Source organism: Taudactylus pleione, unplaced genomic scaffold (assembly GCF_031769625.1).
Source record: "Taudactylus pleione unplaced genomic scaffold, aTauple2 ptg000352l, whole genome shotgun sequence".
NCBI lineage: Eukaryota > Metazoa > Chordata > Amphibia > Anura > Myobatrachidae > Taudactylus > Taudactylus pleione.
The window spans coordinates 5,658,066-5,677,041 of NW_028284753.1; the positions used below are offsets into that span (position 1 = coordinate 5,658,066).

At 45.8% G+C, this 18,976-nt stretch overlaps 1 protein-coding gene across 1 annotated transcript in view; it reads right to left on the reverse strand.

Annotated features, from left to right (window-relative positions):
• LOC148508637 (adrenodoxin-like) overlaps positions 1-18,976 on the reverse strand; it is a 50,940-nt gene that overhangs the window by 4,860 nt on the left and 27,104 nt on the right. Inside the window, exon 3 of the mRNA XM_088444206.1 lies at positions 1,763-1,892. Coding sequence (XP_088300332.1) covers positions 1,763-1,892 — 130 coding nt within the window. The remainder of the gene's footprint in view (positions 1-1,762; positions 1,893-18,976) is intronic.

Genomic DNA, 18,976 nt, shown 5'->3' on the forward strand with positions numbered 1-18,976 from the left:
CATGTGTGCTCAACACACCTTGCAACCATTATAAATACACCCCTGTAACTGTGCCATGCAGGTCTACAGTAGATAGTAGATAACACAGTGATTTCCAACCAGTTAGACATGCTAGAATACTAGACTGGGCAAGTCATGGCAATTTGGGGAGTGTGGTGAAAAGTCTTAATCATACTAGTCTATGTTCCCAGAATGACTGGGAGATTCTCAAATTTGGGGGAGTTCTCAAAGGCTTTTTTGAGAGTGAACAACCTTGCTGGACCATGGTCCCACCTCCCGCAAATTGCAAAATTACACCTCAGGTCAATGCCACTATTCATATGGTTTGAAGTTGTCCCCTGGCTGTAACATCCCTGTGTTGGCATTCAGAAAAAAGTTACTGCATATGCCCAGTTCTTAGCAAATATAGCTTAGAGTCTATACTTTTTGTGAGGCTTAACTGTGATTGGTTAGGACCCCACATGGGTTTTGCTGGTCCTGACAAATAAGAAAATATGTTTAGCTACTCTGATTGTAAGCAATGCCAGCTGCAAAGCTGTCATTTTGCATTGCGGCTTCTGTATGGAAGCATGTCTAGCAATGCCCGTTATGATTTTTTTTTATTTAGCCAATCTAGGACATGCATGTTACTTGGAAAGAAGAGGAGCCTCCATTGGATATGAGTAAGTAATAAATGGGAAAAAGAGGAAAAGTGTTAAGAAGTCTTTATTTCAATAAAATGCTTATCTAAGGTGTGCATCAGTTATATTTGTTATTTCAAAGTCTGTTTTACAGGTGGACTGTAGCTATTGGTGCCAGGGCATGCTGGTGCTTAGAGGACCACAATTGTCATCATGCTTTGCCCTGGTCATGATGGGGCATTCTAGAGCCTGTAGTTTGTCATCAAAACAACTTAAAATAATTTTTTTTTCTCACTACCCAGTAGTAATGGAAGAAGTCTAATGCTTTACCTTGGGAAAGAACTATTTTGTATGTGCGGGTCCCATCTACCTGAAGAACTCAGTCCCATGGTGAACATGTTGGGGCTGTTGGACATCATGGCAATGGGTGGACACCACACTGTGCTTGTCCTGCTATGTTGTTCCCAGTCCAGTCTGTTGAAGCCTAGTGCTGGTAGCGGCATTTTCAGGGTACCGTACACTTTTTTTCAGTGCAATTTTGCCGGTATAGGCTAAACTAGGGTTTGAGAGCTAGTTTTTTTTTATTGTTATTTTATTATTTCCTTTAAAAAAATAAATAAAAATATTGCTGAAAAGCATGATAGTACGTTCAATAGCATATCATTGTGCTTTACTCCTGCACTAGTATATTACATCTATATGCAGAGCTGGTGGTTTGTATATGGGTATATCAACAAAACATTGATGGTTTGCAGCTTATGTTTACCTGCCATTGACAGTCAGGTGTTGATGATGACATCAATGTTGAGCTTTCAATGTCTCAAACCTACAACATCAGTAGGTTGGAATTGTGCGACCAGAAATAATGGTCACGCTAAGGAATTCATAAATACTTATTTCTGAAAGATAATGAATCTGTAAGGCCTGACATGTTTGGAGAGAATACATACTCTGCCTTGAAACAACATTTTTAAACTTAGAAGCAATGTGAAACAACTGTGTCATTCATATTTGGAATCAGAGAGAAAATGTCCACAAATATAGATGAATGTTGTCGAAAGAATATCAGAAATTGCTCTTCTATCAAGCACACAATGTGAGAGTTCTAGAGAGACTAGTAATGGAATAAAAAAGATTCTTACATGTCAGTGAGTCCAAAGGCCAAATCCAGCATGTCCATCTCTTCATCCGAAATGGGGCTCAGTTTGTCAAAGACTTTCTTATCAAATATGAGGTGACAAGTTGAACAAGCTAGGGTCCCCTCGCAGGCGCCTTACAGAGGAAGTGAAAAACAAATAGTAAGAAATTAACCTTATGTATATTTTATCCATTTATATATTATTGATACATTATTTCTACTAATAAATCATTAAATCATTTTATATATATATATATATATATATATATATATATATATAATATCATTGTTATATATACAGCAGTGATTCCCAACCTTGGTCCTCAAGACACACTAACAGTCCTGGTTTTAGTGATGTCCATGATTGTGCACAGATGGTTTAATCAAAATAACTGAGGCACTAATTAAGTATCCCTAAAACCTGGACCATTAGTGTGCCTTGGGGACTGTGGTTGGGAACCCCTGATATACAGTATTACATTTTAGTATAGGCACCACGGGGGGGGGGGGGGTTAGGCTTTGGGGGGAGAGGTTAGGCTTAGGCTACGAACAGGGAGGGGCAAGGGTTAGCACCACTGGGGGGTTCTAGGGTTAGGCACTAAGGGGGAAGGTTAGGTTAAGGCACCAAGGGTGGAGGGTTAAGTTTATGCACTAATGGGGAGTGTTAGGGTTAGGGTGTTGGGTAGGGAGTGTTAGGGTGCAAGAAGGGAGGCTTAGGGTTAGAGGCAGAAGGGAGGAGGGTTAGGATACTTACTGTATGTACCCCCTGTCGGAAAACTGAGCATCGTGATGCCGTTGTCAGCATTTTAATAGCTGGCAACCTGACTATTTAATACCAAACCCGTTAGTAGTATATATGTATATTGAAGTTTTAGTATTTAGTTCTGTAGTAGTTCCGTGTTTATTGTAGCTTTGGTTAGCTTTAAATGTAATGGTGACAGCACAATTCTTTGATTTAATTATTGTTGATTTAAGCTGTGGATATTTGATAGATATGTGAAATGTAAAAGGAATAGTGGAATCAGCTCATTGGTATTATACACTGTTTTTATATATCCTGCAATAATCTGTAGTATGTGTATATTTCAGGTTAATATCAGATGGTAATCGTTTGTAGAAAAAAATTGGTTACTGCCAAGTGCTTTTTCCTTTAATAATAGTAAGACCTTGAATCATGTGTTTGATTACATAAGGATTGTGAATTACTTGTTAGGTTATGATAGTATTGTGAAGTTTGTATAATGTGGTATATTATCATAGTTATAATTCTAGGCTTTAATCAGTGTTATAGGGATGAATCTGTGTTGTCCTCATGACCCCACACAGGTCACGTTTTCCAGGTCACCCAGCAGGAGCACAGGTGTACTCATTACTCATTTACACATTTTAGAAGATCCACAGGTGGAGCTAATTATTTCACTTGTGATTCTGTGAGGAGACCTAGAACACATGAACTGTTTGGGGTCCTGAGGACCGAGTTTGAGAAACCGTGGTCTATATCGCTAGTTTCATGGGAGATGAATTGATAACAGCTTGGAATGGCACACCTTCCAAGATGGTCTGTAGTTTGTTGATCTGTAAAACAAATATGGCTGCTGCCATGTTGTCTGAACAAAGGATTCCATGCGGTCCTCCCCTCTCCCTCACATTCCCATATCTCCCTCACACCAATATCTCTCTCTGCATATCTATCATATCTCTTTTTCTCTAACACAATCATACAGACATACAGTACACAAACATGCACACACAAAACAAGATTCTGGGTTACTCACCGTAGAATCAATTCCTCTGAGTCCAACTGAGAATCATTGACACTGGAATATGAGAGGGGGGCCGAGGAGTAGGTACTAAAAATAATTGACTGACTGAAACTCCCCCTCCCCTTTCTCTAGCTCTCCAGTTATCTGACTAGCAAAGCTAAAGGAGAAGAATAAGAGATGAACATAAGAATTCATCACCCACATCAGGGAGGGAACTCAGTGATTCCCAGATGGAATCAGAGGAATTGATTCTACAGTGAGTAACCCAGAATCTTGTTTCCTCTTTTGTCCAATCTTGGAAGCACTGACGCTGGGACTTCTCCAAGCAAGCCCTCAGAGGGAGGGGGATTACGTACATGCAATACTGTACGCAAAACATTTTGAGCATAACTCGCATCTTTAGCCACAAATGTGTGGAAATGATCAAACTTGGTAAATGTGTGCACTGAGGACCAGGTGGCCACCCTGCACAACTGCTCAATCGAGCCCTGCCGAGCTGCCCAAGAAGCACTCACAGCCCAAGTCGAATGTGCGTGAATGGGATCAGGTACTGACTCGCCAGTGGCGTATCTATAATGGGTGCAGTGTGTGTGGGGGGCCCCGCACTGCACACACTGCACCCATATTTTTTTTAACTTACCTGTCCGTGGTCCCGCATCGGGTGTCGGCGCTGCTCAGAACATGGGAAAATAGCCATTTTTCCGGTGTTCTATGCATGCACAGTAGACTCCAGGCATACTCTGGTGCCCAGAGTCTACAGAACGCCGGAAAATGCCACCGCGGACATGTTTCCTGTGTTCTGCGCATGCGCAGTAGACTCTGGAAGAACTGTAGTGCCCGGAGTCTACTAATGCTCCGGTGGCTGGTCAGCCGCGTCAGTCGGCTGCCGGCCACCGGAGGGAGAGCAGGGCGCCCACACGGGGAGTGCACATGGGCCCCCTCCTCTGTTAAGACGCCCCTGTGACTCGCCCAAGGCCATATAGGTCTGCTTGATAGTGAAAGTAATCCAATGAGCAATAGACTGCTTAGAAGCTGGCCAGCATCTTTTATGGACGTCATAAAATACTAAAAGGCTGTCTGTCTTACGCAAGGCAGAAGTCCTATCCACATATATTCTGAGTGCTCGTACCACATCCAGAAACCAGACAGGACTCTCTGTATCAGGTGGATGCAATACTGGCACCACAATCTCCTGATTTAGTTGAAATCTTGATATCACCTTAGGAATAAAGGATGGCCGAGTGTGGAGAACCGCTCGGTCCTTATGAAAAATCAAAAAGGGAAAGCTAGCTGACTAAGCTGCCAACTCCGAAACTCTGTGAGCTGAGGCTATTGCCAAAAGAAAAGCTACTATCCAAGTTAACCTCCTTAATTCCACATTCTCAAGTGGCTCAAAAGGAGCCCACTGAAGAGCAGCCAAAAGTAAATTAAGGTTCCAAGGTGGGACTGGTGATACATAAGGTGGCTGGACATGCAATACTGCTTGCATGAAAGTTCTGACATATGGTATGGACACCAGATGTCTCTGAAAACATATAGACAAGGCAGACACCTGACCCCTCAGGGAAGATAGGCAAAGGCCTTTGGACAATCCATCTAGTAAAAAAGTAAACGCGGCAAGCAAAACTGGAAAGCAGAAACCTTCCCAGTTTCACAACATCAGATGCAAGCTTTCCCCACCCTATAATAAATCATAGAAGTGGATGACTTATGAGCCTGTAACATAGTCTGGATAACAGCTGAAGAAAACCCCTTGGACCTCAAAAGATTGATCTCAAGTGCCACGCCTTTAAAGCCAATTAAGGTAAATTGGGATGGAGGAATGGACCTTGTGAAAGTAGATCTTCTCTTAGTGGAAGTCTCCACGGTTGGTTGGCCATCATAGACAGCAGATCCGAGTACCATGACCTATATGGCCAGTCTGACGCTATTAGAAGGACATGAGCTTTTTCTCGCTTGATCCTCTTGATTACATTTGGAAGCATGGGAATTGGCGGAAAAAGATACTCGAAGTGGAAGGACCACATGTCACAACTCTCGGGTAGATAATGGACGCAACCCGTATTTGGGGATTGGCGTGACCTATTTCTGAGGCGCGGAGTCTAATGTGTCGGCAGTGTTCACCAGGGACCCTTGCCAGAGGGTATGGGCTTGGCTGGGTCCAACACACAGGTCGTGGCCCTCAGAATAGGTTCCCCTATACAGGTGCTGGTGAATTCTGGATGGAGTGGAGAAGGCTTTCAGCGTAGTGAACAGGCCGGGTCAGATCCAAATGGACAACAAGGTACCAGGGAGCAGACGTGTGCAGGTCGCAGAGGATAGCCAAGGTCAAACCAGATTACCAAATGCAGTACCAGGGATTAGACAGAAGCAGGTCACTAACAAAGCCAGAGCTAGGAACAGATTTGCAGACGCTGATTGCAGGAATCCTCTAATCAGTGCAGCTGGTGATTTCACTGAGCTGGATAATAGACTGGAACTGATGTTTGATGAGTAAGTTCACTGGAACAGCTTGTGATTCCTAAACTGGAATACAGCAGCACACAAATCAGGACACAGAAACTGTAGATATTGAGCCAGATGGCAGTGATATTCTGCACAAAGGAGCCAAAGGATAGAACTTAACACTGGGAAGCAACTCTTTGCTGTGGCACCAGTGGGAGTTCTCACAGGGGATATGAATCTGCTGCCAGTCCCTGATAGGCTGCTGAGGTCATCTGAGGCAGGAGCACTCCCACTGGTGATGTCAGTGCATGGTTCTCAAACAAGGTCAGGCAGAAATCCTGACCTGTAGCAAATGGTAATGTAAGTCACACAATTTGAGCAGTGTGTGACACCACCTGGCTGTTAGGCCATCCACCACAGTTGCTTGTGGGTCTCTGGACCGTGCCCCGTAATTCGTAATTTTCAACCTGGAAGACATGAGCTCTATCTCTGGCAGACCCCTCCTCCTCCACAATAATCTTAAATATGTCCTGAGGCAGGGACAATTCCCCTGGGTGAACCCTGTGCCAACTGAGAAAGTCAGCTTCCCAGTTGTTCACCCCTGGGATAAAACTGGTCGATATGGCTGGAACAACACTCTCCTGTCCACATCATAATCTGGATGGTCTCTGCCATAGCCAAAGAACTCCTGGTTCCTCCCTGGCTGTTGATATATGCCACTGCCGTGCATTGTCCAACTGTATCTTTAAGGGTCTGTCTCTGAGAAGATCCTGTGCCTGAACCAGAACACGAAAGACTCCTCGCAGCTCTAGCACATTGATTGACAACATCTTCTCCAGAGACCAAACCCCCTGGAACTGGGACCCTAGAACTACTGCACCCCATCCCTCGAGACTGGCGTCTGTAGTTACAAGTATCCATTCCCAGGGAGAGATTTGGCAACCTCTGGACAGGTTGCGAGTGCAGAGCCACCAACCCAGGGATTGGCACACCTGAACAGACAGGGAAAAAACTGTCGATCTAGACACGGATCCCACCTTCTCCAGTGCTGAAGAATGAAATGCTGAAGGGGCTTGGAATGGAAGCATGCAAACGGACCGACTTTGAACGCGGCCACCATCTTCCCCAATAGCTTCATGCAGCATAGCACGGACACCCTGTGTAGAGACAAAATAATGTGCACTAGGAACTGCAAACTCCCTGATCTTCTTTTGGGCAGAAAAACCTGCTGAGACAGAGTGTCGAACAGAAGGCCCAAAAAGACCAACTTCTGTGTTGGAACCAATTTGGATTTGGGTAGATTGAGAGCCCAACCATGAAGAACCAAAGTTGTCATGACAACCTGCAAGTGATCCTTCAGGAGTTCCTCTGAAGGTGACTTTATTAGCAAGTCATCTAAATAGGGAATTATCGTAATTCCCTGGCGATGCAGAAAAGCTACTGTAGGTGCCATAATTTTTGTAAACACCCGTGGTGCAGAGGAAAGCCCTAAGGGCAGAGCCCGAAAAAAAGTGCTAGGGCTCTACTTCAAACCGCAGCAGTTCATGGTCTCATTTCCAAAAAGGTACATGGAGATACCCTTCCTTTATATCTAAGGACATGAGAAATTCTCTTACTTCCATAGAGGCAATTACTGACTGAATAGCTTCTGCTAATTGGTCTGACCAGGCTTCTGTGGCCTTGGTAGCCCAGGCCCCTGCCAACACCGGAGGCAGGGTAGTAGCTGTTAAAGAAAACAAGGATTTGAGCAGATGTTCACACTTACTGTCTGTAGCATCCTTCAGTGTGGCTGCAGTAGCCATTGGAAGAACCCTAGTCTTTGCTAAATGGGCAATCAGTGCATCCACTGATGGAGGTACCTCCCATGGAGCCATATCTTTCTCAGCAAAAGGATAAGTAAACTTAAATACTGCTGGAAGCGTAACACGTTTATCTGGCTTAGCCCAGGATTCCCCCAGCACATCAGAAAAATGCAGAAAAGAAGGAAACTTCAAAACATGTTTTTTCCTTCTCTTAAATAACGCTGCAGAAGCCGCTTCAACATAAGGCTTCTTGTCTTCGATTTTCAAAGTCTGGCGAATGGCCTGGATAAGCTCAGTAACACCAAAACTATCGGGAGAACTGTCTTCCCAACTAGAATGGTCTATCCATCTGAATAGACATATCTCTATTCACTTGGGTTCTAGTTAACACAGGGGAAGGAAACTGATATGGTGGAACCTGCTGCATAGGTATAGAGGCTGATGCACTAACATTAGCCTTGCCACGAACATCTCTTAGCTCCTGAGCCAGATCTACAATGGACTGAGCCATAACCTTTGCCCATACTGATAACACTCCCTTTGACGGAGTGCCTCAACCTCACAGTCTGCACACAGGGGACCTCATTCAGAGTCGGTTGAAGCGGGCGCCACCGATGTTCGCTATACTGCGCATGCATAAAGTTTGCAATGCGCGTGTGCAAACTAGCCGCTATGATCAGAAATTTCTCTCTCCTTGAACACAGCCAGGTCGGTAGTTTGAGTGACAGATTGAGGCATTTGTGGGTGGTAACAGGGGAAGGTGCTTGAAAACGGGGGAGTGGAGATCCGAACGCAGTCGTGCCTAATTATGCGAACGGCGTTTTATGGGAGTGCATACAGTTTATGGGAGTGCATAATTAACAAAGTAGCGTCATGGCACATGTGACATGGGAGGTTTTTACACTGACATGATCGTAGAGCTTAAGAGAGGGTATGGTCAACCTTAAGCTCTACGACCAGTTCCGATGGTTCCCGATGGTCTCGATTAATCCTTATATGCCCGGAGATGACGTGCAATGCGTACGAGAAGGGCGCGTATTTTTTTTTATTCCGGCCGTTTCCTCCCCTTGGTCGGCCAGCTACCGATCCGAACTTAGGGACGCAACTTGCGAGGGAATCATTTGCATATCCGGCCCCTTTTCCCGTACGACCGTGCGGCCGCGTCGACCGACTCTGAATGAGGTCCAGAGCTCCCTGCATCCTTACTCCCATTGGGGAGCTTGGCAGCACATTTAAAACATGTATAATGCAATACAGCACCCTGCTTATGCTTGGGTCAGAAACAAAGGAGGTTGGTCCCCCTTTGCAGACATACTGTTACCACCAACTGCAACTCACACAGAACAAAAAAAGACCTACAGCCAAAATCTGTATAGTGCGAGAAAGACAATTAATTTATTTTATTTTTTTAAATAAAACAAAAGAAATTAATATAATTAACTAATCTAATGAAACAAAGAAACATGAACAAACAAAAAAAAGTAAACTAACTACTCTACTCTAGCAATTTTAAAAGGCAAAAGAAAAACAATTTCACTTTTCAGTTTGTACTATACCACACTCCCCAGCCTCCAGACTCTTGAGCAGCAGTAAGTAGTAGCAGGTGTCTTCACTATTTCAATCAGTCCTTGTCACAAGCCGCCGCACTGATAATGCTGTGCAGGGTTTACGCCGGGCAAGCGTTCACTGAAATCTCCTTCTTCCTCCTGTTTGGATCTGTGGTTAGCAGCATATTGTTTGCATTTCCAGTCTTGGTTGCTGCTGAGCCTCTGCACTAATCACTGCCTGTCTGTGTACACTATCAGGTGTACACTGATTGATTCTCCTGTCTGAACATGCCCAGGTGCTCAATAATCTGTCATTAGGGAGACTTGCTCTGGTTAGGCCCTGTTTCTGTTAAATTCCAGCCAGCCCTTCACTCCTTGTCGGTGATAGTGTTTCACGTGTTTCCGCTTTGTGTTGGTCTCCTGTTCACTGTCGAGTTCCAGTATCAAGCCAGCTCCATTGTTCCTGCCATTTGTGTCATCCAGGTGGCACAGTCTGCATCTGCACTACCTGCCTTTTGTATCATCTGGGTGGCACGGTCTGCACCTGCGTTACCTGCCGTTGGTGTCATCTTGGCAGCACGCTCTCCATTCCTGCCTTGCCGTTTGTGCCATCCAGGTGGCACAGGCTGCACTCTGAGTCCTGAGTGCGTGACCTAGCATCCAGAGTATGCAATCCTGTGTACAACCGCTTGTGTCATCCCGGTGGAATTTAGCGCACCTGGGCATCCTGAATACGCAAACCTATCTACAACCGCTTGTGTCATCCCGGCGGCATTTAGCGCACCTGGGCGTCCTGAGTACACAAACCTGTGTACAACCGCTTGTCATCCAGGTGGCATTTAACGCACCTGGGCGTCCTAAGTACGCAATCCTGTGTACAACCGCTTTGTGTCATTCCGGCGGCATTTAGCACACCTGGGCATTTTGAGTAGGCAATCCCGTGTACTAACTGCTGGTGTCATCATGGCAACACTGGCGCACCACAGCGTCTTCTAGCCAAGTTTTCCTGCCCTCAAGGCAGCATCCAGCCCAGAGGCTGCTACCGGCCCAAAGGCCGCATCTCAACTAATAGGCTCACAGGCCTCATCCAGCCCAGAGGCTGCTACCGGCCCAAAGGCCGCATCTCAACTAATAACCCACAGGCCTCATCCAGCCCAGAGGCTGCTACTGGCCCAAAGGCCACATCTCCACTAACAGGCCCACAGGCATCATCCAGCCCTGAGACTGCTGCCGGCCCAAAGGCCGCATCTAAACTAATAGGCCCACAGGCCTCATCCAGCCCATAGGCTGCTACCGGCCCAAAGGCCGTGCTGCAAGCAATTGGCTCTAAGCCACTTTTGGAGCTACTGTAGCTCCCTCAGCCATCAAGGCAACCACCCGGCTGCATCCTGCCAAGGCATTCGAGCCCTCAAGGCTGTGCAAAACTGTTCCTTTTTTCTACCACGGAGTCGTAACAGTCCTTCAGGAAACAGTAGGAAAACACCTGACCTGGAAAGACCTCCCACAGGCTTTCTGGGAGTTTGGGCAAGAAGAGAATTCACCATTACCAGATGGTGCCTCAGTTATCCAGGTAAGCACTTTTTTTTTCTTTTAAAACTACAGCACCTAGTATTCTCCAGGCCTTTACAGTGCCTCTTTGTGCCCCCTTTAGGGAAAACCGGAGCTCTCAAAGAGTGAACCAGACCCTGGCCTAGTTTGCCATCTAGCTGCCCAGCATTACTCTCCAAGTAAACTGTGGCAGCCGGTCACAGCTGCAGCCTCCAGGAAAACAGCCCTATGAGGGACTTTTATTTATATCCGAGGATCCCAGCACATCCGTGGGTGCCTGGTGACCCTCTTCCGGGGTCCGGAGCAGGATGCAGCAGGGGGTGAGCAGATACTGGCTACCAGTACTGATCAGAGGCGGTTTTAGACCTCATTGGGCCCTAAGCAAGACAGAGATTTGGGGACCCCCTTCCTTGAACAATCCTGAACACAATATTTATATTTTTTCTGATTTATTCCCCTTACATTATTTGTCATATTTCCACCTTATATTCAACTTTGTAAAACATTAGGGGTGCCGTAAAAAAAATTCTGATACTCTAGGATGCCATGATTCTGGGAACTGCCCGATAGGCAAAATCTGAATGCTGCCTTCAGACCATCCATCTCAAAAGCAAATACAGCAGGAGGTGTCTTGGGAAATGGAGGGATTGCAGCAGGTTTCGGAGGTATCTGCTGCAGTCCCTCTGTGATAGATGTGGGAGAAACTTAATATTTGCTGTTAACACACGAAAACTGTTGTTTTCGGGGGTTATGCCACAAATATACAATGATAAATGGCCCCGATGTGACACTATATTGCTGCCTGGATAGAAATACTGTATATTCATAAAAGGCACAGCAGAGGCATAGACAATTGACAAATTCTACTGAAGATGTAAAGATATAGGTGAAATGCACAGAAGGACTCAAGAAAGATTAAGCAATATATTTAGTAGAAGCCAATATGTTTAATTGATATGAAAATTAAAAAGTTTTGCTATTACATATGAATGAATATGGAGGAATCTGGCAGATTGTATATCCATAGCCAGTAATACGCATCAACAGCTTCACTACCAGTCGGCAGAGTGACATCATTCTGTTCATCATTCTTTAATAAATGTCTTAAACAGCAGGACTACTAATAATCACCCCCCTCCCCCGTGACCCACCCCTCCCGCAAATTTATTTAACAGCAGAATTTCTAATAATAAATACACCCCCACACCCTCGGCCATAGGTGAAACTAGACATTTGATAATGGGTGGTCCCAGCAGGGCTGCAAGACATTGGGCGGGCCCTATTATGGTGGATGTGCGGGATCAAATGGGTGGGCATGTCAACTCCCCTTCATGGACTCCATGAATATAGTGTGAGTCACCATGAATTGAAGGCATGAGTTCAGGAGGTGTGTTCAGGGACAGACAGACCTGATTACAGCTGGGAAGCTGCATATTTTTTGTGTGCCTCCCCGTTTCTCCCACCCCTTACTTCAGGTCGATCTGGAGGTAAGGCAGATGGGCGAGATTTTATGCTCTATGCTTTTCAGGGTGCCTGACACCCTACATAACAGTGTACCATGCTTAATGGTTGGGCCCACCCTGGATGTGGTCATGGCATCTTGGGGGTCGTGGTACCTTGGCGCATGTGCACTGTGATGCATGTGCAATCTACTGATAATCGCTCAACTAGGTAAATAATATATTGGCATTTCGTACATATCTGAATCAGGCCCAATATTCTGAGGCTGTGATCTATTTATTTCAAATTACTTTTATCATTGGGCTGTTTTCACTAAAAAAGAACAGGTCCAGTAATCGTTTCTCGTGGAATGGTACTGAAATCCCGGCGGTTCAAATACCGACTGCAGAAGCCCGATGGAGGACATCCCGACTGGGGCTGGTAAGTATTGTAATTCTCCCCTCACCCCCCTAAACCTCCCTTAGTGATGCCTAACCATTAAAACTCCCGCGGTGGTGCCTAAACCTAACCTCCCAATCCCTGGGCTAAGTAGTATATTTACCCAGCTGTTGACGATCGGGATGGCGGGGTCAGGCTTCCGGCGTCAGGATTAAGATAGGCATCGGTATTTCGACGCCTATTTTAAGTCCCATGCCAGCGCTTGTGCAGTTAAGATATAGACCGGCGGCATTGCGTCCACCGGTCTATTGACTGCATCCCTTTCTCGGTTTGTCTAGATTTAATGTCAATTATTGCAGCAAACAAGGTGGTTCTCCACTTAGGGTCCCATTTAATGTGACATAACCCCTTTAGCACTGGCTAAAGGGGTTATGTCATCCTTTCAGTATTTAATAAACAGCAGTAAACTTAGGGCCTGATTCAGAGCCGGACGCAATTAGCGCTCGCTCGTCCAGAAAATAGGGGTGGCTATTCAAATCAACCGTTCGCTCTTTGCGCTCTGTTCACGCCTCTAGGTCTGAACGAGCGAACAAAACTTGCGGTCGTTTTTTGAAAAAATACGCCCCCTGGCCGCTCGCATCCTACGTCATGTCCGCTATTTTTTAGATTAATCGAGTACATCGACCAGGGTATGAACTGCTCGCTATTCTTGGGGTTGGTTTTTGCTACCACAATTTTGCGAGCAGTTCTGGCTATAAAATAACCCAGTGACGTGGTTAATGACGCTGCTGTTTTAATTACGCACACCCATAAAACGCCCGTTTTGACCTTTAAGCACGCCTGCGTTCGGATCTCCACTCCACGTTTCAAGCACCACCCACATACGCCTACTCCTGTCACTCAAATTATCAGGCATTCGCTATTTTGCGAGCACATGAATTTCAACCGCACTGACTGGTTCGCGTATGCGTATAATGATCCGTACGCATGCGCAGTTGGGCAAACATCGCTCGGAGCGAACGAGCGGCCGCTTACGAGCGGCTCTGAATCAGGCCCTTAGTTTGCTGCTGTTTGTCACCCGAATCCCCGCCAGGTGAAAGTGTAATGCACATGCGCAGACTGGCCACCTGGCATGTGCAATAGACAACGGCCCATCGCTGGCAGCTATAGGTTACCAGCAATAGTATGGAGGACATCGCTGGACCTCGCCGGATGGGTAAGTAATGTTAAATACCAGTTGCATAATTCGCTAGTATCACAGCGATACAAAATGAATATGCCGCTGATATGGATTGTTGTTAAATTGAGCCCTTATTACCTGTCTAGGCTTCACACTAATAGGTAAATCCCTTTTGTTATTATAATGGTGGCAGTCATCAATCAATAAAGCAGGGAAAGAGAAGAGAATGGGAAGTAGAAGGGGTGTGATGGAGAGATGAGGGGGCAGGTCTGAGGTCAGTAACCCTTATATATACACAGACAGCAGCTTAGCAGAACCTTATCACTACCTTTTGCATAGATGAATGCCTTTGTGTAGCTTTCCCTGCTGTATAGATATAATTATATCAGAGCAGTGATAAGTACACTACTATACAGCTACATATACGGGTGGGGAAGCAGGTTATATGCTAATACTACTCCTCTTTTACATGGCAGAGCAATAAATCCACCCCTCTCTCTCTTACTATATAATAGTGCACAGTCAAAAGTTCATCAAGCATACTCAGTTTTACACAGCAAAGCCCTAATCCCGATGAGCACAGGAAAAGGGGAGGTGAGCAGTTCAGTCACACACTTGGCCTGATTCAGAGCCGGACGCTCTGACAAGAGCGCTCACTCTGAATCAGGGCCGTCCTACCTAATATTGGAGCGGCCTCCTGGCTCCTTGCATAGCTGTGGGTGACCACCCACAGCTTATGCGAGCGGCCAAAAAGATGGTCGCGATGTCAAGACCATCGCGACCATCAGGCTTGCGACGAGACCCTGCGGTAGGGTCTCGCTGCCACAAGCTCAGGAGTGCTTTTGGCTCTATCAGAGCCAAAAGCACTCCCACTGACATCACTAGTGATGTCAGTGGGGCCGGCCCCAGATGGTAGGCGTTCCCATGGGAACGCCTCCGTCTGGGCAGCAACGCCCCCGGCACACCCACCAAAGGGGGCGTGCTGTCAATCAACATCGACAGCACGCCCCCTTTGGTGCGAGACCCATAGCGAAGGCTTGGCCGTTGCTATTCGGGTCTCGCGCATGCGCACGACGGAGCTCCCTCCATCCTGCGCATGCGCACTAGGGCACCATCGACCCGCTTGCGAGCGCTCAGCACTCGCGAGCGGGTCAGAATCAGGCCCACAGTGCAGTGAGGCAGCGTGGAGGAAGGAGAGGGACATGCTTGCTGTGCAGAGGAAGGAGAGTATCTATGACACTGTCTGGCTCCCACTGTGCGGGAAAACAGTAGGACTCGTGAATGCACTATATCTAACTAATATGGAGCATGCCCCTGCATGGAATGTGTTAAACTGCAGGACTATTAATAATAACAATAATAATAATTACACCCCCCACAGTGAGCTCTCTTGCTTCAGATACTAAACTAAAGGCACTGGCAGTGCAGACACCTCACCTTAGATTCAACAGCTGAGCAGCGCGCTCAGCGATGTCCTCTCAGTTCTTGCTGTGCTGAGTGTCTGCTCCTCTCCCCCCTCTCTGTGCGTGTCACGTGTACACAATGCAGGGGAGAAGGAAACACGTCACTGACTAGGAACTTGAAGAGAGTGGTGTGTGCTGGTGCTGGCAAGCAAAATTCCCTCTGCCCTGCTTTATTATACATCTCCATTGGCAGCCGCAAACGGGCCCCATGGTACCTGCCGGGTCCTAGGCGCGCGCCTGCGTTGCCTAGCGGTAAATCCGCCTCTGGTACTGCTCCTAATTCCCACTCCTCCAACCTTGACCCCATAAGGGGATTCAAGCTCTAAGATTTCTTTAGGGTCAAGAAAATGTTAGGCTAAAAACAAAGCCCTATACTTCTTTGTGCCTGCTCCTGCTGGCATTAACAAAATAACTGGAGAGCTAGAGAAAGGGGAGGGTATATAAGGGAGGGGGAGTTTCAGTCAGTCAATTATTTTTAATGCCTACTCCTCAGCCCCTCCCTCATATCCCAGCGTCAGTGCTTCCCAGATTGGATGAAAGAGGAAAACCCCTAAGTGTTATATCAGATTACATACAATTATCAATAAATCCCAGATTTGCTATATGCATGAGTAACACTTATTCCCTATAAACATACATCATATTACACACACATACATCTGCCCCCATGCTTTCTGGCACCAATCTTAACTTGGCACATACTTACCTCCCGAAAATGGAGTGCTGCTCCTGCCCCCGCGGAAAAGTAGGTAAGCACCCTGCCAGCCGCCGTCCCCCCGGACCTCCCCATGTTTTCCAAACAAACCACTGCAGCGGGGTTGATGGCGCAATTAGTGCTTAATCGAATCATCATGACCCCACCCCTGACTTCACATTGCTGATAATCTCTGCATTGTGTAGTGGTGGCAGTGCCAAAATGACGTAATTCAGTGACCACGCTCCCGCTCCGCCCCCATTACCATGTAATATGCCTGGCCACGCCCCTCCATGTAGCGCCACCCCCTACTGCTTGGCCGACCTGGTGGCCAGAATGTTGGCAGCCATCTGAAGTTTCTTATGTCTTTGCCCACACTTGTCTCTCACACTATTTCTTTCATTGCTTACACACATACATACACATATATATATATATATATATATATATATATATATATACAGTATATATATATATATATATATATATATATATATACTTCCAAAGAGGGGTACACACACGTAATAACGATCCAGTTTGCTGGGGTAGCTACCCATATAGGAAACTCAAAAAAGGTCCTTGCAAAGATAAAATAAAAATAGCAGGAGTGCACTCACCAAAGTTCATAGAAACAATTATTTCTTCCATACAAAAGTGCAATTTACAGCAGGTGCTGTAAATTGCTCTTTTGTATGGAATAAATAATTATGTTTCTATGAAGACTGGTGAGTGTACTCCTGTTATTTATATATATATATATATATATACTGTATGTGTATATATATATATATATATATATATAAATATGTATACATTGTAATATTAAATTGTAATTGACAATGTGAATAATTATTGAATAATAAATTTTTAATAATATACTTCAACTTTATTACTATTTGTGTGTACTCTTTCTTGAATTGAATTATCCTAATAATTCAAAGGTATATTTCCTGGGAATAACCTTGCAAGTAAGCTATTAATGGTTTATAATTAGTTATTAATTATAAGAAGCTAGCTGAAGTACATGGCATGGCCCGGAATTAAATCTTCAAGTTATTAAGTTTTATTATGTGATGTTGTCCAAATACATCCATTGGAAGGCACAGAACAGGCTCCCTGGGTCAAAATTCTGCCCAGTGCACTCTGCCGTGAGGTCCGACCAGGACCCCAATCACTCCATTAGGCATCGCAGACCAATTGCCACCCTCTGTGAAGTTTTCATCCAAATGCATCCAGTGGAAGGCCCAGAACAGGCTCCCCAGGTCAAAGGTCTGCCAAGCATACATTAATAGTAGGTCTGACCATCACCTCAACCCTCTAGTATATCTTTAGGAATCCAATGTTACCACTCTGTGAAGTTTTCATCCAAATCCATCCAGTAGAAGCTTCAGGACAGGCTTCCCGGGTCAAAGTTCTGCCCAGCGTACACAATCGGGAGGTTTGACCTGGACCCTAACCCCCCTAAAACCTGGCTAGGATCCAACTGGACAACCTAACATTGGCTTCATCCCAATCGGCTGTTACTTACCATGGCGCTGGCTTCCCCTGACTAGCGAGTGTGGTATGGTGGTCATGGGTGCAGCCATGTTGTCTGTATCACCTGATAGGATCCTTGTCCAATGGTAGCCTTGTCAGTTATCAGCTGACTCTCTTCTCCAATGGACATCTACCTAAGGGTATAAAGCAGGACTCCAGGAAACAGGAAGTGGCCTGAACAACTTTTCACTACACCTAGAAGCTGCTTGTTGGTAAGCATTGTTCCAGGCTCCACGCTGAATACTTCCAGTGACTATCTCCAGTATTATACTTCAGTGCTATTTCTGTGTACTGATCTCCAGTGAAATACTTCAGCGCTATTTCTGTGTACTGATCTCCAGTGATATATTTCAGTGGTACTCTGCGTACATTCTCCAGTGATATTCTTCAGTGACATTCTGCCGAAGTATCTCCAGTGATATTCTTAAGTGATTGTCTGCAGTACTTTTCCTCAGTGTGATTCCACAGTGGTTCTTTATAGACATAATCACCAGTGCAAATCACCAGTGTTACTCTTCAGTGATAATCACCAGTGCAATTCACTGGTGTTTTTCTTCAGTGATATTCTTCCTTGATATTTTCCAGTGACATTCTTCAGTGATACTCTACAGATAAATCTACAGTATAATCACCAACAGTCTCAATTAACAATTCTACAACTTCATCGATATTCTCCAGGACAGTCAACATGGTTCTCATCGATATTCTTACTGATATTCTCCAGGACATTCAACATTGATTCTCACTGATCTTCTTCAACATCTGCTCTCACCGATAATCTACAGGACACTCCCAGTGATATTCTCTAAGTGACATTGGGACTGATTCAGACCCGAACGATAAGCCGCGATCGCTCGCTGCAAAAAGGGGCCGGGTATGCAAATTCCACAATCGCACTGTGTGGTGTAGGGACGCCCTCTATATCTTGGAGAGCGACGGCAGTGAGCGAACGCAGGTGTATAAAGACGCCCACTTTCCTTTCTTAACACACATCATCTCCAGGAAGTGTATGATTAATCAGTAACATCGAGAGCCATCGGAGCTGCAAGCAGCGCTTGAGGTAGTCCCTACCCCGCCGCAAGCACTGCGATCAGGTGACATGTACAATGACTCCTCCATGCTAATTATGCACACCCTTTAAACGCCGCTTTGAAGGCCAGACATGCCTGCGTTCGCACCACCACTCCCCTGTTCACAAGCACCTTCCCCTGTTACCACGCACAAACGGCACTACCTGCACTCAAGGTAGCACTCAGTCTTTGTGCTACGAGCGCACGATTCCCGATCGCAGTGACTGGCTCGCACACTGCGATGCATGCACATAATGTGAACAATCAGCAGCTACGAGCAAACGCTTCTTAGCGTCCGGGTCTGAGTCAGGCATATTGTCCAGTGATGTTC